We start from the raw sequence: 22,376 nt of genomic DNA on the forward strand, positions 1-22,376 counted from the left end.
AAAAAGGCAACAAAGAGAAAACTGCATGAGTCGTTTAATTTTTGAATAAAGTTTGCTCCTATTTCTTTTTCCTTTCTCATTTAAAGATGACAAGCATGTCTTCTGATTTAAAATACATCTAGTATTAGATGACATCATACACAAGACTGGACGGCATGAATTTAACATTTTTAATAATCCACTAGAGGGAGCAAATTCCACGTCCTAAATCCTCGATCTTAGTAAAACTGGGCTCAGGGTCTATCTTTAGAACTTATTTTTGCTTTAAGTCCAACTGTGAAATTAATGTTATTCAGAAGCAACTTTAAGGAGAATGATATATTATTTAGAGGCATACTATTGCATGTACCAAGGTCACAGAACTGCTCACAATTCTCAGATTTATCTTTGTATTCTGTTAAAAGTTGAGGAAATATCTATTTAAAAATACAATTTTTTGATTCTAATAAATGCAAACATTTAGTTCACATACAGCATATGCATGGTGTTGTGATCTACGCTACGCAGGGCAACTGTGAGAGGAGATCGACATGTGTTTGACCGCGAAATCCAGATCCAAATCCTTCTCTTGTACCTGTATCTTCCTCAGACAGCCTGTCAAGAACTGGGAACCAACATTGTCCTCACCGTCACCTGGAGAGTAAAAAGGGTGAAGAAGAAAACACTAGTCTATGTGGATTGTATCACACTGAGTGGCGTAATCAGCAGAGACATGATTTGTATCAACAAGCTTTCTTTTGGTGTCACTTTTTTCTGTTGTCATCCATTTTTTTTCTATCCATCTTATCTAGTCTTTTAGAACAATAACATGGGACCTTAACATTTAAAGATTTAGAGACCGTACAGATCATTTTGAAACACATTGCACATGATCACGGTGTAATCTCACCCAAAAGACCTCCAACGGTAAGATGTCCCTCTCTCCAAGTTGTCAGATACCCAGGGTGGTTCACTGGCATGATGCTATCAGTCCTTTCAAGATCACTTTCATCTGCATGCAGTGTCAGTGAATCCTTCATAAAATGTATCAGCAGTCCTCTTAAAGTGCTTTTCATGTTGATTTTGTTTTCGCCGAGAGCAAATGTGACCACCTGTAAATACCAAATACAGACTGTAACTCTCATTGTGGTCTCCAATCTGTGCGTTCATGTTTTGTTACTCCATCAAGGAATGCGGCAGAGTTATGTGACGATCGGCACTGTTTGTTAACAACATTACTCAAAAGCAGACTAATGGGTTTGGATGAAATTTTCAGGGAAGGTCAGAATTTACACAAGGACCAGGTGATTACACTTTGGCAGTGATGCAGCTTATAGTCTGGATCCATGGATTTGTTAAAGATTTCTGTATCATTGCAAGATAGCGGCACAGCGTCACTGTAACTATGACAACGTAACAGGGTCAGTCATGCAGCAGTGGTTGTGGGTTAAATATATACAGATTGTTGTATTAGTAATATTTAATACACTATATATATATAGTATTTTATTGTTCGTTTATTGCAATTATGTTTATTGTTATAATTACACAAAGTTTGGTCTGTGTCTCAGTTGTTGTGTGGAACCTGCGCTGGGGGGTCCCTGTACCTCTACGTACACCTTCTGCCACTCCACCCTGTTCTATTAATTGTGTCTTTTTTTTTAATCTGTAAAGGCATGTAAAAAAAAAAAATTTAAAATATTGATGTGTCAGCTGAATTAATGTACATTAAGCCACCAGTTACAACTACAAGTGAACACTACGTCAGCTGCCTGCTGACAATTACATAATTGCAATCCTACTACTGTCCGCTGCGGACCACAAATTTTTTGAAAGATTTCATCCATCAGAAATCATACAACTACAGAGCAACCTCGGTGGAGTACTGCGCATTCTGAGTGCTTTTCTTGTTTATATGTGTGATGGGATTTGACATCACTCAAATGCTCATGTTAGTTATGAAGCCAATATGTATCAATTTGAATCATATATTTTAGGTGCATGTATACCTTTGTGTTGTTATTGGCTACTAAAGTGAACATCAGGTCCTGTCCAGGAGCCTTGATGCTCAAAACGGTTCCATCCATCTGAGTGAAATCACTCCACAATTCAATCTTGAGCCCATCATCTTCCTCAGTTAGAAAAACTGCAAGAGGAAAACAATGTATTTAGTAGGTTTTGTATATCACTGCCTGATTAAGGCAAATCCCTGTTGTTGATAGTGTAAAAAATATTAAAATTACCATGTTGATCCAAAGTGCTTTCCATTTGAAATTGTAACAAAATGAACATTACAAATATGCATGACAAATTTAAATGTTAAGCTCATGATCTTAGAATAACAGCAATAAGGATGAACTCCCTTTTAATAGGACGAGACCTCCAGGAGCACAAGGCTCAGGGAGGGTGGCCATCTGCCTCAGTCAGTTTGGCTGAGGAGAGACTGAGTAAAACCAGCAACAGTCTAAAGCAAAATAATGAGCCCTTACAAACAAGCTAGGAATGAAATGAAATCAAATATTGCTACCTAGGTTCCACATCATACAAAAATGCGTTATCCATGTCAGCTGGAAAGCTTGTTCTTTAATGAAGTACTCCTGCCAGTGTTTTGTACAACTTAGCACAATGTTCCTACCTGAGGTGTTGAAAACGGCCAATCCTTTGCCAGAAAAGTAGCTGCCAGGTCGGATGTTTTGGTAGCAAGGCCAGAGGTCCTCAGCCTCTATTTCCCAGGGGGTGCTGAGGTTCAGCCAGTTGCCTTGCCGCACACAGCCATCCATTTGCGGCTCAAACTACAGCAAAGAGCACAGCAATGCATTTAAAGCAATGAACTGCAAGACAAACAGGGAGCACAGGAGATGAACATGATCACATCAAAAATTTGCAGAATGAAAAAATGAATCATCACAACACATTCATATCCATTCTCCAGGGATAATCAAATAGAATTCTTGCAAATATAAAGACAAAAAAGCTAAACTCAACCAATTACACTGAACAGGATGGATAAATGATACACAACAGTATTAACACACTGCACCTGAATAATCATCTGTTCCTTTTTGATCAGGATCCCACCAAGGGCCAGTCGAAGTTCACCGGAAATGTCCTCCTCTGTCTGTTTGGACTGCATACCTACCGTCACTCCCTCAGAGCCGTCCACCTCCAGAATTACAAATTTCCCATGGTTGCTCACTTCCAGCTTGGTGGCACCAAGAGATCAAGAAGCAATACAACAAAACATGGCGAAATAACACAGCATGTCAGGAATATCACATGATTATTAAAAGCCATGTGATGTAATGTAATGAGGAAATTTCACTTTTTCAAGGCAAAATGGCTTTCTGAGATTTCTGTTATTTGAGAAAAAAAAAGTGCCATTTGATTCATTATAAATCTGAGCGATATTGAACTGCACTGGGAACTCACAGTGTGCCATTTCCCATCGTTAAGCTTGGGGCCTCCTGCCACACTAATAAGTATGTCTGCTTTGCTGATCTGCATCAAAGGGATGCCATCTTTCAGGGACAAAACAAACCAGTCCTCCCCATTTTTGGTATCTCCGTAGAAAATGGTGCCTTCAGGGTCAAACGTCCGGAACTGAAAGGATGACTTGATGCTGCACCAAGCAGAATAAAAATACAAACGTTAATTCAAGGTGAAGGCTGGTTCAAGAAAGATGAAGAGGACAATCTACAGAGTTTTCACATATTTTGCAAAAACACTGAAAATTTTCTGCAAAACTTCAGTCAACTTTTAGCTACTGCTTGAATTTTCATACATGCAGAACCTCTCTTTTTCTGCTTGCCCACAGATTCTCACTGTGAAACCTTGCTCTGCTCACATACCTGTTGATCTCACTGATGTTGACTGTTGTGTAGATCAGTGGCCTCCAGATGTCTCTGTCCTGGCTGAGATAGACGGTGGAACTGCCTGATACTTTCTAGAAAGCACAGTCTTAGTAAGGCACTCATTGAACACAAAATCATTACTTCTGCACGCTTAACATTCATTGAGCCCTTTGTATTTTACAGTGAGAGGCTGTGATTTGTTAGAGGTTTAAACCATACTAAAGTGAGGGACGAATACAGTTTAATTATTGATTCAACTTCAAAACAGAATTGCTATGTCACATTTCAGAGAAATATTGTACATTCTAATCCGACTAATCTTTATCCGACAGCTTTAGTTACTTTTACATGATTAATATTGTCAATATTATATAATTTGGGTAGCTTTTAAAGCTTTTAAAATAACACACAATACACTGATAAAGATTAAATCAGTTGTTTCTAATCTTTTTGTCTCTGATGTCTTATGAAACCAGTGTGTAGCTATACAGTTCAGATGTCTATGCATTATCACCACTTCCCCCAAAGTGGGTTTAATTTTAACAAATGTTCAAATAACCCAACATCTCACCACAAATCATTAATCAGAGAGAGAGAGTAAAATAATTTCATACAGATTTGTGTTTCAGCAGTTTGTGTTTCTTCTTTCCTCTCACTTTCATCATGCATTGAATTTTGACCCCCCCCCCAGATGTTTTTCTGCTCTTAATAGGTAAAAATAACCACAGCTGTTGTTGTTTTGGGAAAGTGTCGGGCATTTTAATTTTACAGTAAACAGAAACAATACATGTAACAAAAATTATTCATGCTTCTCCTTTCATAGACTTTAAGCTCACAGATCACTTATACTCATATTTGTATTAGGTTTGTTTAGAGATAACAGATACATACTTCTTAAACTATTAGAACGACTAGACGAGAGCATTTTAACACATTTTACACTACTGTTCAAAAGTTTTGGTCACCCAGACAATTTCATGTATTCCATGAAAAACCACACTTTTATTCATGTGCTAACATAATTGCACAAATGTTTTTCTAATCATCGAGCCTTTCAACACCATTAGCTAACACAATGTAGCATTAGAACACAGGAGTGATGGTTGCTGGAAATGTTCCTCTGTACCTCTATGGAGATATTCCATTAAAAATCAGCTGTTTCCAGCTAGAATAGTCATTTACCACATTAACAATGTCTGGACTGTATTTCAGATTCATTTAATGTTATCTTCACTGAAAAAAAGCCTTTCTTGCAAAAATAAGGACATTTCTAAGTGACCCCAAACTTTTGAACGGCAGTGTACATAAACAGACACTCAATGCACTGTCCATTCCACGCATTTTACATTACATTAACATACCTTACCCTCTCCGTTCCCCTGCACTTCAGCCCAAAGGACGACCAGAGCGAGGCTCAAAGTGAGCAGTGGTCCACCTGCCATTGCTTTCCAAACCGAGGTCATTCTTCAGTGCATTCACCCAACCCAGGCCTCCTGGCGTGCAGTCTCCAGAGCCCTACCCAGAGGTATCAGTGCAGGGATGAGGAGCAGAGATGTTCTTCAGCAGAATGCAGCGTTGGCGTGTGCTGCACAATGTCCAGGGGTCCAGAGTGCAAATATGCAGTGGTCAGTGCAGTTTATTGATTCCCTGGTGGGAGTGCTTCGTGACTCCGTTGTTGTGATTGACAGGGTGTTTGCCAGTGTAGATGCCTGAAACAAGCACAGAGTGCAACAGGCAAACAGAGGAAAGAGGAAAGAAGAATTTGGGTAAAAGGCAGAAACATATCAGTTAGGGTCTGTTGAAATATTGCAAACAATTACAAATTCAGAAAACAAAATGTTAGCTGAAATTAGCATTTTTATCAGTGTCAATCCCCTGCCTTCATGGTGATTCATGTGGTATGGACACAACTGCAGGCCGGGTGAGCGACCTTAGTCTGACCACTGATGTGTGTTTACCCATTACACAGAAACCTTGATTCACCACTGCCGGCCATGAGTCAGCGTATGCATGTGTGTGTGTGCTGTCGTGAAGGGAGAGATGTGTTTCCAATTCTATTTTTTTTCTCTTCTACTGGCTGTATTCCCGTGGACAGTCGCCTTCCAGGAAGGCTGCGATAACTGGGAATTACTAGGAAAAGTGCAGCACTCACAGACTGTATACACAGAAAGAAACAACAAACAGTCTGGTGTTTAATTGTTGAGGATTTGGAGATCATTTGAGAAGTGAAATCACACCAGAGCATGCTCACACTGTCTAGTGGCTATTAAATGATTTGATTTTGACTCGACACAGTTGGTGACAGGATTATCCATCCATCCATCATCTAAACACCACTTAATCCTCATTAGGGTGATGGGGGGGCTGGAGTCTATCCCAGCTGACTTAGGGTGAAGGCAGGGGACACCCTGGACAGGTCACCAGTCTATCACAGGGCTACACATAGAGACAAACAATCACACTCACATTCACATCTACGGACAATTTAGAATCATCAATTAACCTCAGCATGTTTTTGGACTGTGGACGAAGCTGAAGAAGCCAGAGAAAACCCACATATGCACAGGGAGAACATGCAAACTCCATGCAGAAAGACCTCAGGCCCAGCCTCAGGCCCAGGCTGGGACACGAACCAGGGATCTTCTAGCTGCAAGGCGGCAGTGCTAACCACCAAGTCACTGTGCAGCCCATGATAAGATTATTGATGGCATAATTCCACTGAGCTGCTTCAACTTCTGTGTCATGGTGTAGTACTATTGTGAAAGCTTATTGGGACACTTGAATATACCACAGCCATCATTAATGCTATTGGCAACATCTGAGTTTTTCCCGCTGCAAAAACGATCTGCTGAGTTCAACTTGTTCAGCTGTTTGCTATGCTAGCTGCAGTTGACTGATGTGATTTTAAACCACAAACATTCCAAGAAACACCACTTTTTCCACTCTTGGCGTTTCCTGACAATTTTTTAAGCCAGTCATTCAATTTCATTAATTTTCATCAAAAAATAAATCAGCTCAGACATTGTTTTTTGGGAGTGTTGAAGAGTCACTAAATGAATTGTTCCTGTTTAAGCCACTAAGTGTCACTAGTGGGAAAGTGCTCATGTTTAATCAGTCTTGGGTTTAGATTTCAGCAACCAAGTCACCTGACATGTGTAGTGTTGGTTAGTGTACTTTGATAAATAAAATATAAAGCAAAAAAAAAAAAAAAAAAAAAAAAACGTGCTAAAAGACATGGACACCAAAGAACCAAAAAAAAAACCCCAAAAACATCAATCTGTGGAAACAAAAAAGATAACACTGCATGCACATTGATGGTTGTTAATTGCATCAAACATTGAAGAGCAACACAAATTCTCATTACAAGTTTTACCAGTTCAAGAAATTGTACAAAGTCCCTCTCCAGTCATTAAATAAACCCTCCAAAACTCATCTGTGTATTAAACCGGCCTAGACAGAACTCTACACTGTCCCCTCCAGATCTATTAAGTCCCTGTCGCTCTCTTTCCACCCAGCCCTCCGCCACTCGCTGCAGCTCAAACACATCAGCTTACCTTTGGCTCAGCTCAAACACTCTATGCTGGCGAGTTGCAATTCAGACAATGTTCAAACTGGAAATCGACTCTAAATAAGAATAATGATTCAGTAAGCTCCACCCTGCAAGCTAACAGGATTGTTACATGTGAAACCCCAGTAGTCTGAATCTGCACATCTTTCAGTATATAAAAAACACCATATGGACATGTTAATAAGGTGAAAACAAACAGATTTTCATTAGAAGGGGTCTCTAAATGAATATTTCACTACAGAATATCGTAAACAGAAGACATCTGCCAACTTTAAGCATGTGGTTCATATTAAGAACTCTAGTTTAAATGGTGAAGATTAGAGCCGTCATTTAAAAAACAAAACTTAAGACCAGACTAGAGCTGATTTCATTGGGTCATCAGGTTAATACTTTATTTTGTTTGATTGCAGCAAAGAGAAAGAAAGGGAGACAGAAACAAGGGGAGAGAGGGAGAGAGAGAGAGACAAGAAGGATGTCGGAAAAGGAGACTACAGACTTTGGGAGAGCTGTGGCTACAAGCCTTTGTATCAAATCTAAAGACAAAGTCATCAGGCAACATTAAAACATCTTTTAAAAATAACATTAACATATTTTGTGGGCTCTATATGGCACAGTATTACCCTAGACATGTACACGATACCAAAACAGTTTAGCCACACTCCTACATCTATGAACAGCTTCATAGCAAACAAAGCCATGAAATCTATCTCCAAATCATAATGTCGCTTCTCAAGAAAATGTTTACTATTTAAATTTCTTATGCCATAACAAGGCACCTTAACAGTTGAAATCTGGCAGATCCACATCTTACTATAGATAATTATTTAAATATCAAAGCAGAGGCACATTCATTTAAACTAAAACATACAGTAAATAGTTGTATATTACCACCAGATTCCAGTCCAGTCACTACAATACGTCGATTTGCATGCTTTTGGTTTGTATGATAACCATGATGGCAAACTATGGCATAAGAAATGGTCCAAAAACACAAACATGTCCATCTACAGGAATGGCTTGAGATAGTGTATTGGAGACAGCAAGGCTTTTTTACATTGAAACTAACCCACAGAAAAAGTGTCAGAAATAAAAAAAACATAAGAACAGGTGGCCCATATACTGCCAAGGGATATGCTGCTTAGGCAGATTTATTTTGGTTTTCTTATTCACACAGTCACTCACTCTCATACACAAAACACCAAACACGCAAAAGGCTTGTAACCACACCCGAGGTGATGCCTGTGCACCCCTGCAGTCGGTCACACTGTGTTTTAACACTCCTGCCTAAACCAAAAGGCGCCCCAGTACCATCACACACATGCACGCACAATGAAAAGTATGCATCTCATACGGAAGAGCTGCACTGAGCGAGTGTATGCTTGAGGGGAGAGGGAGAATTAAACAGCTCCAAGATAGTGACTGTGAGATGTAAATGTGGCAGCAAATGTCGTGGAATTTTTCCAAACTGTGTACAATAATCAAAAAAAGTATTAACAGAGACATGGGAGATTAAAAGGCCAGAAAACAAAAAAGGAACAAACAAACAAAAGCTGTGTGCACAATGCCAGATTTGCTGAGGATATAAACGGTTAGGAAGCAAGTGTTGCTCATGCTTTTGTGGATACAGAACCCAAGTTTACTGACGTGGTCCTAGGACTACTGTATATATGCATACCAGACGTTATACGGTTCTTAAACAGGTTATTTGTGTCAAAACAGAAAAAAAAGGAACTGAAACCAACTATATCATTAATGCAGCTGTACTTCATTAACCTCATGACTAAATTTACATTCATATTTTTAAGTTTACTCCCTCTTTTCACTGAAGCCACTTCCATCTGGTAAGAGGGCTAAACAACATAAACAACAACATAGTGTAACAGAACAAACATATAGAGATAACATTACACATAACAAAAAAGCCCCAGGAGGGCATCTGGAGAGTTTCGGCCACCACTTTGGCTGCTAAGCTCAGCCTTCTCCTATCTCTTGGTAAAATGACACAGGACAGGAAGGGTTATAGTTCACACTTTTTCCAATTTCCCCTCAGTTGTGGAGTAGGACAACATTTTTAGGCCCCAGCGTCATTTCTATGGGGCCCTCTGATTCAAAGTCCAACAGTTTTGTGCCCATATATTTCTTTTTTCTATCCAGAAATAACACAATACCCTGAATCCATTTTTCTTTTTCCTTCTTTGCTGTTGCTTTCTTCTTCTTGGCTTAGGAAATAGAGCCTTTTCATCTTCCACTCAAAGAGGAAAAAGCTACACAAGATGAAGGCTGACTGGTTTTTATTCTTTTCCTTTTTTTTATGTGAAGGAATTGAGATGAGAAACGGAAGTGCAATGGTCTACCAGCCTTGAATTCTTACCCAGTGGCCAGCTACATTTCTGAAGCAGCTACAAGTGTCCCCTTTAAGTGACCACTACTTTTCTATTTTGTGCACATAAGGTATAAACTATGGTGAATGCTATACAGGTTACAGATCCTACAGCGTCATCTGGCCACAAATTCACAAGGCTTGTTGAGACTTTAGAAGCTCAGATGATCTGTCATTGTCATACACTCACATCCATCCATAGCTTAACTTCTTAATGATTTGGATATGATGAATCACTTCTAAATGCACTTCTACACATTGACCTACAGTAGCGATTCCAACTAGAGTAGGAATGCTGTGTGCGTCCCAAACACACGGAATGATCTAGTCATTCATATTCCATCACTACCGTGCACACACACACACACACATATACACACACACACACTTTCACACATATGCAGTAATACCTGCTTAAGCCCAACTCTGCATGCACAAATCCGTACATACATGTGCATGTACATGCTCATATATAACTTTCATGGACAGTTTAACGGCAGGATTCTCCTGCGTTTTAACTCGTTCATACAAAAATACACAAGGTTTGAATTGCTTACTGCTCCACCTCCAATTGTGTCACATATGGACTCCTCTGTCTCATCTCTTATCCTTTCCCACACATGCCTTCCCTGAAGAGCGTTTATCCTCGTTATGCGGTGACTATAAAGGGAAGTAGACTGAACTAATTTTTCACATAACACAAACCCTGTTAGCAGTTCTTATTCTTATATTATAGATAATATAATGAGTCGAAGAGGAAGATTAATCAAGCTCTAGAACTACAACACACTACAGGCAGACAGGAGAGACATGGAGAAAGCTGAGCAGGAGTAAAGATAAGGGAGTGATGATACGTCACTCTATTATTGGCCTCTCCTCCCTGTTTCTTTACTCCTTCTCCTCCCTTCACACCTACTCCTTTAATGCCTAGCTCTGATCTGTATTGAATAAAAGAGAGGCAGGTGTACTGTGCGAGAGTACTCAGTGACCCAGTAATCACGCACCCCTCCCACTCCCAGCCTAAACAGATGAGGCTGTCCCCTTTGAAATATATTCCTTGTAGTGTTCTGCGTTCTACGGTTTGCTGCTGCTGCTGTCTCGTTGCTTTTTGCTGCTGCTGCCGCTGCTGCTGCTGTAAAGGCCGGGATTTGCCACAAGGGGGTGAGGGGCTGCACCCATGTAGGGCCCAGCAGTAGCTGCGTAGTTGAAGATGGCAGGGAGGAACGGTAGAGGCTCCACCTTGTCTCCTCCAGGTGCCATCATATTCAGAGCCACAGGAAGTGCTGCCAAGTTATAGGGGTAGGCCAGGAGCTGGGGCCCATAGAACAGCTGGTAAGGATCTGAATAGAACGGCAGCTTGGCCAGGTCCCCGCCATTAGGGACCATCACTTTTCCCAGTGGGCCAAAGGGAAGAGCTCCAGGTGGATAGGAGGACATGAGCAGGTTTTCCTCCTGCTTTTTAGCGGAGCGGTAGGTGTCCGGCACAATGAGGGGTAGAGGGTAATCCTGGGAAGAGTAGCCCACTGGAGTGGCATCCCCTGGCTGGGAATCTCTGGAAGAAACATTGTCATGGTGCTCTGGCTCAGGTGGCTGGGGGGCTCGGGGCAGAAGCAGAGCATGGGCAGAGGGGCGGTCACCGGCACCAGCTGCTCCAGTGGGCAGTGTGAGCCTTTCTAGTCCTTGTGGACTGGAATGAACCTGGCGGTTGGCTTGAGTTAACAGTCCAATAGTTGAGGGGGACCGGCAGGGGGACTTGGGAGTGTGCCTGTGTGAAGAGGGTCCATTCATAGTGGTTTGAGTGGGAATATGTTGGGGAGATGGTACAGGGCTCAAGGGCTCCTCTTTAGGAACCAAGAGTGCAATCTGGTCCTCTGGGGCATGAGTAACTCTACTGATTTGCTGTGCCCTCTCTATCTCTTTCTCTCTTTCTTTCTCAATTTCTTTATCCCTCCCCTGTTCTCTCTGTCTCTCCAGCTCCCTGTCTTTCTCTCGCTGCCTCTCTATTTCCCTCTCTCTGGCTAGTATAGACGACATGGTCAGGTCTTGTGCTTCATTCGGAGAGGGACTTCTGGACATGGACTGGACTCTAAGATCTTGGACCAGAGGTGGTTCCCTGTAACCTGCATGCAGAAATCTGCCAGTCCCACCTTGCCTCTCTCTGTCCATAATGACCCCATCCCGTTTCATAAGTCCCCCCTCAGAGCTGGGAGTTGTTGTCATGGAAACAAGAGGAGCAGCAGTGGTTATTCTGGTCTGTGATGTCATGGACACATTTGGAGAGCTGTTGGTGGATGCCACAATATGCAGAGGACTGGGTATTCTGTGGATTTGGCCGTCTAGGTTCTTTTTGCTGAGGGTACGGTAGTCAAGACATTCAGGTCCATTCATGACAAGCACACTCTGGAGAGTAGATGGTGTGGCAGGAGTGAATTCATGTTTATTGGGGGTAAGGTTAATTGGGCTTTCTAATGGAGGGTCTGCAATGTGTGGTCTGTTCTCTCTGTCTGGAGCAGAAAGTGTGTGCTCTTTCAGTTCAGCTTTGTGATTGGATTCAGACATTTGATGTTCATCTGTGAGTTCACTGAGATGGTCTTCATGCTGCTGTGATGCCAAACACTCACCACTACTGGGTGGCTCTGGCGTTGAATAGCTAATAACTGAAACAGAGAGAGCACTGGGAACCTGTCTTTTTTCAGTTTCTAGGTCTGTGCTAAGAGTGTTAACAACTGTCTCTAAAGTTTTTGGCTCTGAGTCTTTATCTTCCTTTTCTCTCTCTGGAGAACTGCTTAACTCATGGCGTCGAATGTGGCGAGTTAGTGCTGATGATGTCTTGCACACCTTATGACACTGTGGGCAGGTGTGTCGTGATAATGCTCTTCTGCTTAAGCGAGTTGGACTACAATTACTCCCTCCTAAACCTGCCTGCTTGTCTTCATCATACTTTGCAATCTCTGACACAGATTTAATCCCTTCAACTTGCTCAGCAACTTTAGAGGGCACAGCAGGTGGCTCTGTAGGCTTGGGATGCTGGGCTCTCTGGTGGTCTTCCAACTTATCCCTTGAGGGAAAAGTGGCTCGACAGAGGAGGCATACAAACTCCAGCAGATGGCTCAGCTCGTGTTTGTCTCGCTTCCTGGGGCTTGAGAACCAGCGGCCACAAGTACCACACTCTGCCGCATTCCCATTAGTCCAAGGCCGCCTCTTTATTCCTGTAGGAGCCACTGAGGTAGACAGAGGAGACTTTGGAGAGTTAAGAGGAGGGGAGGAAACCTCAGGGTGGGCCTCCTTAACCTGTTGTTCTGCATCTTTATTTTTCTCCTTTAAAGGGGCAGAGTGATAATCTTTCTTTTTCATTTCTCCCTCGTCTCTGATAGCTTTTGACATTTGTTCAGTCTCCTCAGTTGTCCTATCCTCATCTTCATCTTGTGACTTCTCTGTCTCTTTATTCACCAGATTCTTCAGTCTCTCTGCCCTCCTCTTCAGCCGGATGGAACGCTTGTATTTCAGTTTCCTCTGCCAGCTCTTTACCCTCTGTAGATGTGCTTGTGTTTTTCTCTTAGGCTTGTAGGAGTAGTAAGGTCGCCATAGATTATCCTCCATGTCGTGGTCACTCTCCTGCTCACGCACCTCCCGACGGAAGTAGTATTCTCTGACTTCATCGGGGGATTTAGAGCTCTTTCTTCTGACCTCCTGACAGGTTCCTCCTTCCTTATCCTCCTCTGCTTCCAGGCTGACTCTACTTTGGAGGCGGTGTTTATGGTGATGGTGGTGGGAGTGGCGTGGTTCCTTCATGTCCCGCACAGATGATGTTTCACTACGCTTGGTTTTTGGAGGAGAGAGGCTTTTGTCTCTTCTAAGGTCTGTCTCAGAGATGCTGCGCTTCACTATGGCCTCCTCACCAATACGTACAGTAATCTGGCACAGTGGCCCTGCCTCTTTGACCTGTGCCCCTACAGATCCTGAGAGCTGCTTTGAGTTTGAGATGTCATTCTTGCTGTGTGACTTGCGTGATTTGTGAAATAATCTGCCTGTCTCTGCATCCTGTCTGCTTCTTGAGCCCTCCTCAGTGGCATCTGAACTGTCTCGTGACCTTTTTCTGTGATTATCTATACTATCCCTCTGCTTTTTGATAGATCTAGGGCTGCCTTTCAGAGAAGTCTGACTGTTACTGGTTTCAGGGAGTGGGCTGTTTACTGGGCTTTTATCACCGGGGGTAACCTGGTTGCTATGCACAATGACAGAGGATGACATTGCTGTTCCATGAACTATGACGGAGGGTTTTGTATGGCCATATGTTATCACAGAAGGCATGCTTGTTTCTGTGTTTCTACTTGTCTTGAGAGTTTTGGTTTTGCTGCCATTAGACATTTTGAAGCTCCCACTGCCTCTGCCCTGCTCTGACTCTAGGGCCTCACTCTCATGTTTTCTAACTTGGGGCGCATCAGTCTGGGGGAGGGGTGTTAGTGCAGAGAGCTCCGTGTGCTCAGCAGTCACAGAAACAGGAAAGCCATCAGGGAAGGCATCTGGGTCAGGCTTTACACTCTGAGGGTGGGCCCCACCAATGAGGCTTTGCAGGTCCTCAGGGCCCAGACCACAGCCCAGGCCAGGCAGGGAGAGGGGAGATGTTTCAGTTGGTGGCAACAACAGGCCATTATTCAAACTGTCACTGTAGGTCTTGTAGGGTCTCTTCTGGGAGCGCATGGGGAGAAGGCGGTAGAGCTTGAGGGCATTAGCTTTCTGCTTATATCCTCCATTAGCTGTCTTTTCACTGGAGATGAGACTGGGGTTAATCCCATGAATGGTCTTCTGGTGTGTTTTGAGATTGTAGTAGGTGGCAAAGGCATCCCAACAAAAGATGCACTGGTATCGTCGCTCTCCTGTGTGCCACACCTCATGCTTTGTACGGTACTCAGCCAGGGCAAAGACCTTGTCGCAATAATGACATGGATATTTGCGGCGCCATGAGTGCACATTAGAGTGACGCTTCAGGCTGGATAGAGTCATGTAGGAGCGCTCACACACAGAGCAGAAGTAAATGACATTGCCATCTACCACCTTCACAAAATGGTTCTCATCACCCGCCAGTAGCTCTGCGCCTGCTGCATCATCACCTTGGATACGCGCCAGGAGGCTCCGCGCTTTCTTCCCCGGCCGCGCCTTACCGATGTCTGTTTCTCCCACAATCACTCCCCCCTCCACCCTCACTTCACCCTCCTCCAGTGGCTCCTCCTTTGGCTGCACAGTGAGAGAAGGAGGGCGCAGGCTGTTAGAGGGCAGCCCTGGCACCCTGCAGGAGGCCTCGTGGGATTGCAGTCTCTTGCTGTGGATGAAAACTTTGCCACAATATCGGCAACTGAGGGCACGGCTGCCACGATGCAGCCGCATGTGGACTGTCAGAGAGGAAGCTGAGCTAAAAAGCCGATGGCACACCCCGCAAATCAGCTCGGGCTTCAGGTTGTCAGTAGGGGAATAGGATGATGAGTGAGGGGGTGCAGTAAGGCCCTCAGAAGGGGGAGGAGGTGGTGGTGGTAAGGGGGGAGGAAGATGAAGGGTGGGTGGGTGAAGACTTGGTCCATGAGGGCTTCCCGCTTTCCCAGCTGGTCTTCCTGTTATTTTCTCCCTCCTCTCTGCATCCCCACCTCTCTGATAGGCTGATGCACCCAGACTGAAGAGGATCTGGGCAGTCTGAGAGGGTGAGGCTGTACCATTGGCCACCCTATGCCTCTCATCCCATCCATCTCCACCATAACAGCCCCCCAAAGACCCACTAGAGGATCTCGGGGGAGACCTGTGAAACTGAGTCTCTGAATTGAGTTTGGAGCACTTCAGTGGAGGTGGGGATTTTATATCCTTCCTAATAAGTGCATGAGCAGTCATAGGAGATGAGGAGGAGGAAGGTGAAGAGGACGGAGAGCTGTCATGTCTGGGGGGCTTAAAAGGTCTATGCTTTACATCCATAGTGGCATCCAGTTTCCAAAGCGAACCCTTGTCTGAATTCTTGGAGGATTGTCGCCGTCGGTGGGGGGAAGGGGAGGATGAAGCGGAGCTATGACAGTGGTTAGGTGATGTCAGAGAGGTTGGGAGGGGGGCTGCACTTAATGGAAAGCTAAGGGTGATTTTTGCATTTTTAGGTCCATCACCCATATCCTCCAGCCTGTCCTCCATTGTGGCCTCTGCACGGCCTCCTAGTCTTTTACCCTTCATCTCCAACTGCTCAACTTCTCCTTCCTCCTCCTTTTCTTTGGCGTGAGAGACCACACCAAGACGGTGGACAGGTCTGTGTTGTCCTTCAATCTTGCTTGAGTTGTACAAATTGACACGTGGATGTAATGGTGAAGAGGCTCGAAGTGGATGAAGGGCCACTAACGACGGTGGCAGGGAAGACAAGGATGACAACCGCTGACTTCTGTAGAATGTGTTGTCCTTAGCTGCACTGTGTGTGGGGTTGAAGAGAGGAGGTAGCCCAGGAGCCAGGTGTTGTTCACTTAGACGAGGCTTAATAAGGCCCGCATGGAAGGGGTCCCACACCTTCTCACTGGACACCATGACCAGCCCCCGAAATCTAAAAGAAAAATCAAAGAGAGGTTATTAACAATACGAATATACTAAGATACATGTGCATGTGCATTTGTATGGATATAAAGTAAATAAATATCATTACACCCAAAATTTTTGAAGAAGCAATCATGATGCTGAAGGAACGCTAATAAAAAGGCAAAGAAAAAGAAATTGCCCCAGCAATGCTGAACTCCAACTGCTCAGCTAGGAATGGTGAGTGAAAGGAGGGAGAAGGCAGGGGGAAGGAATGAATCTGCGGCAGTGCTGGTTTAGATTTCAGCGTGCCACAGCCAAGCTTTCAGAAACGCATTCCGGAGATCCATCTCTCTCGGCTGTGACACAACATTCCCTATGCCTAATTGGAAGGCGTTCAGATTTAATCAAGATTCTCTCAGAATAGAGTGCTGACTTAGATCCGTTGCCCTAACGCACATAAAAATAGTCCCACTCTCTTGCTATTTGAGCAAGAGCCTTGTTAGCCATTCCTGGCAGTGGCTAGTATTTGCCAGGCAAGACTCTAACCATTTATTTGTGAAGGCGGGGGGAAGGAATGAAGGGAGTAGGGAGGGAGATTGCATGCATGTGCACAGAGAAATGGTGTTTTTCTGCCCTCTGCATCCGGTACAATCCCAGCTAAGCTGTAGAAGATGAGCGACAGGCTATTCTCATTTCCATTCTAATTCAACGTGGTGGATGCAGAGCTGCTGCAATTTGCCCTACATAAGAAAGATTTACATACTATAGTTAGTTTGCTGTTATCACATATTTAAAATGGGTCTCTTTGTTGAAGTCTGCAGATTGGGGAGAAGAACGGAGACAGTATAAGGCCATAATGACGCGACGAGAAGAAAAATCCTCAGTCATGCTTTTCTGCCTTCGATTTCAAGCAGCAAAGCAGCCAGGAAGGCAGGCCGCTGTAAAATTCCACAGGCAGCCCTGAACAGGCAGAAACTAGGTCAGCACTGTTATTGCAGAGGGAAGAGGAGGGAGAGAGAGAGAAGGAGAAAGAGGGTGAGGATGAGGGAGAGTGAAGGGGTGACAGAGAAAGGGAGAGAGTGAGGGTTAGGAAGACAACAAGAGATGGGGGTGAGGAGAGGGGGTGCACTGAAAAAGGAACAGTCAGACATACTGCACTGTCAGTCAGACAGGAACCCAGGCAAACACTGACACACACTCACATACATGCAGTGTACATACACTCTTACAAGACTGCAGGCAACATGGAAGGGCCCACTTGTAAATGATATTCAAAACCAAAAGGTGAGTCTGAGTGCAACACAGCCTGACACTGGGCTGCAGCTGGAATGATGTAGTCAGCAAAAGAAAAACAGTATTGTCTTTTAATAATATACTCAGAGCAAGCGGTGGCACATACTGGTTGTGCAGGCACAAAAAAACCAGTTTGTGCCTATTCAAGATGTACGTCTGAAACAGAAGAAAAAAGACGCACAATCTTGTCTCACCTGCTCTGTATTGAAACAGGCCTTTATTGTCACTCAAATTTGCTGAGCGATAGATGTTGCACAGGAAATCCCTTACTGCAAGCGGCAGCCTGCTACAAGTGGGCGGACACATTGAGCGACGGCGCTAAGGCTAAAAATTTCACCATCTCATCTGACGCTTGTGCCATGGACAGGAAAATGCGTATAACGCCCCCTCTCTCTTTTTTTCTTTATCTCCTTGTGACGCACACAGTCACTGTACAAGCAAAGCCTGCATGACACACCATCTGACTGTGACGGGCGGATTTTAACAAGCTTTAATTGTGCTGAATTTCCTCGTACACACAAGAAATGCGTGCACAAATATAGGACATGCCGAAAAAAGTCCTTATTTGTGCAGAGAGCGGACACACTCATCAGCACATATACATCCTTTTCGACAACTCACAGACACACTGATAAATGTGACTATGAGGACCCTAAAGCAAAATCAAAATAAACAGCAACCCCGTTCCCACACCTTTCTGCAACAGGATGTTCAGCACAAATAAACATGTTGGTTGGCCTATGAAGTGCTCGTCTATTTACACTTGTGGCACTACAAACCCGCGTAGCATGAACAGGTGCTGAGCTGGTGCAGCACAAATTACAAACTAAACTCACGTAAACATAAAGCACATTGTACCAAATGCACAGGCTTTTATATGACATATCGTAGGGACTGCTCACTGACAGACAGTGAGAACAAAGGCATACTTTCAGCACGCACTGATTCAGTTTGTATTCTATGTTAAATGACAAATGTGAGTGAAAGGCAAGCATGGTCTGTTTTTGATTCTGAGAGTAGTAAATAGGACAAAATAACAGACTAGTCCAAACCAATTAAATGATAATGAATAATCTTAATGTTCATTCTAAAAGGAAGTTCTACTATTTGCTTTAAGATACTGTCCAATTCCAATCTAAAAAACGTGGATGACTTTATGACCATAATCTACTGGATTAAAACAGATAATCAGTCACTAGTAACATCACTTTTCAATTGGCCTTGCATAACATAAGGCAGGACAGCAGAAGAGTTTGGCTGGTACATAAGCTCAAGGCCTTGAACCAGACATTGAGCAATCTGTTTATTTCTCACTGAAACTGGTACTTGTGCAGACAGACAAATAACTGTTAGAATTCAGTAACCACACTTATTTTTTTCTCACCTCTCAAGAAAAATTTCACAATAATCCAATCACAAGTTTGAAGCAGTTTAAACGCAAACTAAGACAAACTGTTTCAAGCTATTTTGCCCAAAAGCTATTACATCAAGTCTGGTTATAACAAATTAGAGTTTTAGAGCCATGTAATGTGCCATACAAAATATTGTAAGCACGTTATTAAATTTACTACAGCACAGTAGTGCTAAAAAAAAAGGTCATCTCTCTGGTTCCCAGTACTCTTGCCATTTCTCATTTTAATTCTATCTGATTACAACTTGATTTTTTAAAAAATAGTTCTGGTCATTATTGTACTCAACCATGAATTGTATATTAAAGGAATGGTGGATGCAGGAACAGGAACATCCCACATAGTTTTTTTTAATAGTGTTTTGAAACCTCAAGTTTGGTATTTGAACTTGTGAACACATGATGAGCAGACAATATCGACAAGGTAGCCATTTCCTGCAACATGCACTGCTTTATTGCCTATTTTACACAAAATAAGACAAAAAATTAGAAAAAAAGAACACAATGCGGTATTGAAGGAGACATGAGGTTATAAATTGGGACAATGAAGTAAATAGGAAAATGTTCACCAAAGTAATAAATCAAGTGAAAAGCAGGGTAATTTTCTCATAGACTTCTATGCAACCTATCTGACTTCTTTGCAACCTGAGGAGTTGCTCCCTGCTGGCCATTAGAAATGATAAAAGTTTAAGGCACTTCCACACTGGCTTTCCTTTTCACACCTGGAGGCTACATCTATCTTTTATATACAATCTATGTATTACACAAAGTAGCTGCTGCGATCTATGAATTTTACAGTGCAGGGAATACAGGCAGCTGGATAATCAAACAGTTTCTAAATGGTCAGCAGCTAAGAGACGATCTAAATTAATTGATTGACCATGAATACATTAAAAAAATGTTCTGTTGGATAATCACTCATTGCACAGAAAACGTGTGTGTTCACAAAGCTACAGTAACCTGATGGAGTATACAACCACCTTAACTACAGCAGGACAGTGGAAGCTGGTCTCTAATTCTACGAGCTCTGCTTTCCCTTCTTTTTTCAGTGGTATCACTGCATTCAGTGGGTAATAGCAACATTTTACTCAGCAATCTAATTGCTGAGTGCAACGTTAATATTACTTAAAGGAATGATGTTGTCATTGTGCGTGTGTTTGTGTATTTGTGTGCGTCAGGGGCTAAGAGGAGTGCCTGCAAGGTGGAATGTGGGGGGCCTCGGTGTTCCAGCCGGTGAGCCAGCGGCGAGGAGCATGTGGGAAGAGGAAGGTGTGGGTCGGGCTTTCTCCCCAGTGAGGGGCAGCCAGAGGGGCCCGACTATCGAAGCAGCAGTTGGCCTGTAAAGACAAGCGTGTGCGTGTGCATGAGGTTGTGTGTAGGTGGGTGGGGGGACATCGTTAGCAAGAACAGCTACTGAACTCTTCACAACCCCCCGGCCAAGAGAGCACGGAGCCAGCCAGATGGGACAGAGGGAGGGAAGGAGGGAGGAGGTAAGGGGAAGTTGGTATGGGTCGGGGAGTGGTTGTGGTAGTTGTGGTGGCGTGAGCAGGGGAGGCAGGGATGACTTCAAACACATCCATCCCATGTTCACATTTTATGGTTTGCTTGTCTTTCAGATCCCCCTCAGCGTGACTGACTGCGTGCTCCCACCCCATGTGTAAACTGTTCAGTCGTGGTGTTTTCGAATGCCACTCCATGCACTAGCAAACCTGCTCATGTCTAAAATGCTGTACTCGCCATGCTCTGTTAGCTCTCAGCCCAGCACGTAATTCCCATAATTCTGCTCACTGCAACAAAATCATTGGAGGCATTAGGAAACAGTAAGACCAAAAAAGCACCCCTGGAGAGCAGCCACACTACACCGGTGACCTTTTTGAGGTAATTTCCCCAAAATCATTTTCAATTTCATGGGCACTCCCTGCTGAAGGGGGTGTGAAAGCCCTACTGGAGTCTCAAACAACCAAGAAACATTTTAATGCATTAGCAAGGCTGTGCCAAAGCGGTAAGTTACAATAGTTACGATTAACTGCAGGTACAAAAGAAGCAATGTGCTGCGGCAGTTTCCTGAACGCGTCCATATCCTTTACGTTTGTGGCATTTGAAAAAAAAAAAAAAAGTAAACAGAGCCATCCAACTCAAAAACAGCAGTAAGTACATCTTAGCCAAAAGCCATATAATGTAAAAGGTCACCGTGTATATGACAACATCATCTATTTTGACGACACTTCCTATTGTCTGACCTATGACCCCTATCCCTGTGGCAGTGTGGATCATATTTTCCATACATTGAGCACAGGGGCTTGGCTTGGCATCCATGGAAACCAGGAATGCAGAGTAGTTGGCAGCAGATGCTCTGTTGTTTTGGGGAAAAAAAAGTAAGAGCTTAGGGCAGCAACAACAGGGTTAGGGGACATCAATATGCCCTCTGCCGCTCTATTTTCGACAACCTCCAGCAAAACAACAGGCTGGTAAAATGGAGGACAAACTGGGCAGCCCAAAATCAAACAGAAGAGACAGAATGAGTTGACTGAATTGGAGATATTTACCATCACCTACATCCAAGTTTTTCCACCCAAAACACTGCCTCTAATGTTGTTAGATAAGTTTCTCAGCTAGGGGTGGAAGACTGGCCCACCATGTTAAGACCCTCCAAAACAAATCTCACGTCATGTTTAACACCTGCTCTGATGTGTGCAGGCTGCCCCCCATCTGCAGTGAATCACAGAGACGCAAGAGGCTTCGATAAATTAAAAGTTTCATCACAATCTGAAAACGAGTCATCGCTCTTGAATAAGAACTGCGTGGTGCGCCAGCGACAGAGGGGAGGATGAGGGAGACGAGGCCTGTTACTGGCACATACACACATACACAGACAAACCGAGCACAGGCACACACACACACACACACACAATAATACACTTCAACAAACACACACTGCATAAACACACACACACTCACCAACACTCACGCCCCAAAACACGCACAGTAAAATAGAAACCTTTTCCTCCTCTTCACGCGCAGAGCAATCACCGCCACAGCAGCAGAGTGAAGCAGAAAAACAAGCAGGAAAACAACAGAATTCAGCCTCTCTTCCTCTTATTCTCTCTGTCTGTCTCTCAGGAAGGCAAGCATACAAGAGAACGTACCTCGGAAAACCTCCTGCTGCATCTCTGCTGCGATGTGTTCTCTCCCCTCACACTCCCTCTCTCCCTCTCTCTCTCCCCCTTGGTCTGTGTATGCGCACGTCTGAGTGTGTGTGAGAGAGGGGGAGAGAGAGAGAGAGAGAGAGAGAGAGAGAGAGTGAGCGCAGGGAGAGGCGGTGCACACGCACACACATGCACACACACATGCACACACACACAG

General features: G+C 43.7%; 2 protein-coding genes across 2 annotated transcripts; both read right to left on the reverse strand.

Annotated features, from left to right (window-relative positions):
• Positions 1-17: 17 nt before the first annotated feature.
• On the reverse strand, positions 18-5,776 carry shbg (sex hormone-binding globulin). Its single transcript, XM_023283323.3, has 8 exons — positions 5,192-5,776; positions 3,828-3,922; positions 3,409-3,598; positions 3,020-3,181; positions 2,615-2,771; positions 1,989-2,125; positions 890-1,091; positions 18-633 (listed from the first exon to the last, which is right to left on the reverse strand). Exons 1-8 carry the CDS (start codon positions 5,291-5,293, stop codon positions 500-502), a joined length of 1,179 nt encoding a protein of 392 aa, XP_023139091.2. The 5' UTR covers positions 5,294-5,776; the 3' UTR covers positions 18-499.
• Positions 5,777-7,760: 1,984 nt separating this feature from the next.
• On the reverse strand, positions 7,761-22,018 carry zbtb4 (zinc finger and BTB domain containing 4). Its single transcript, XM_055007682.1, has 2 exons — positions 21,998-22,018; positions 7,761-16,340 (listed from the first exon to the last, which is right to left on the reverse strand). The coding sequence occupies exon 2, from the start codon at positions 16,322-16,324 to the stop codon at positions 10,853-10,855; it is 5,472 nt and encodes a 1,823-aa protein (XP_054863657.1). The 5' UTR covers positions 16,325-16,340; positions 21,998-22,018; the 3' UTR covers positions 7,761-10,852.
• Between the last annotated feature and the right edge of the window lie 358 nt (positions 22,019-22,376).

The sequence above is a fragment of the Amphiprion ocellaris genome, chromosome 23, assembly GCF_022539595.1.
Source record: "Amphiprion ocellaris isolate individual 3 ecotype Okinawa chromosome 23, ASM2253959v1, whole genome shotgun sequence".
Taxonomy (NCBI): domain Eukaryota; kingdom Metazoa; phylum Chordata; class Actinopteri; family Pomacentridae; genus Amphiprion; species Amphiprion ocellaris.

Bases quoted from the DNA above. Each gene is read 5' to 3' on its own strand.
- shbg (XM_023283323.3), bottom strand. From the start codon at position 5,293: ATGACCTCGGTTTGGAAAGCAATGGCAGGTGGACCACTGCTCACTTTG. The intron at 2,772-3,019 runs GTGCAGTGTGTT...TCTTTGCTGTAG, and splicing joins AGGAACAGATGATTATTCAG to TTTGAGCCGCAAATGGATGG. The intron at 2,126-2,614 runs GTAGGAACATTG...TTCCTCTTGCAG, and splicing joins GGCCGTTTTCAACACCTCAG to TTTTTCTAACTGAGGAAGAT.
- zbtb4 (XM_055007682.1), bottom strand. From the start codon at position 16,324: ATGGTGTCCAGTGAGAAGGTGTGGGACCCCTTCCATGCGGGCCTTATT.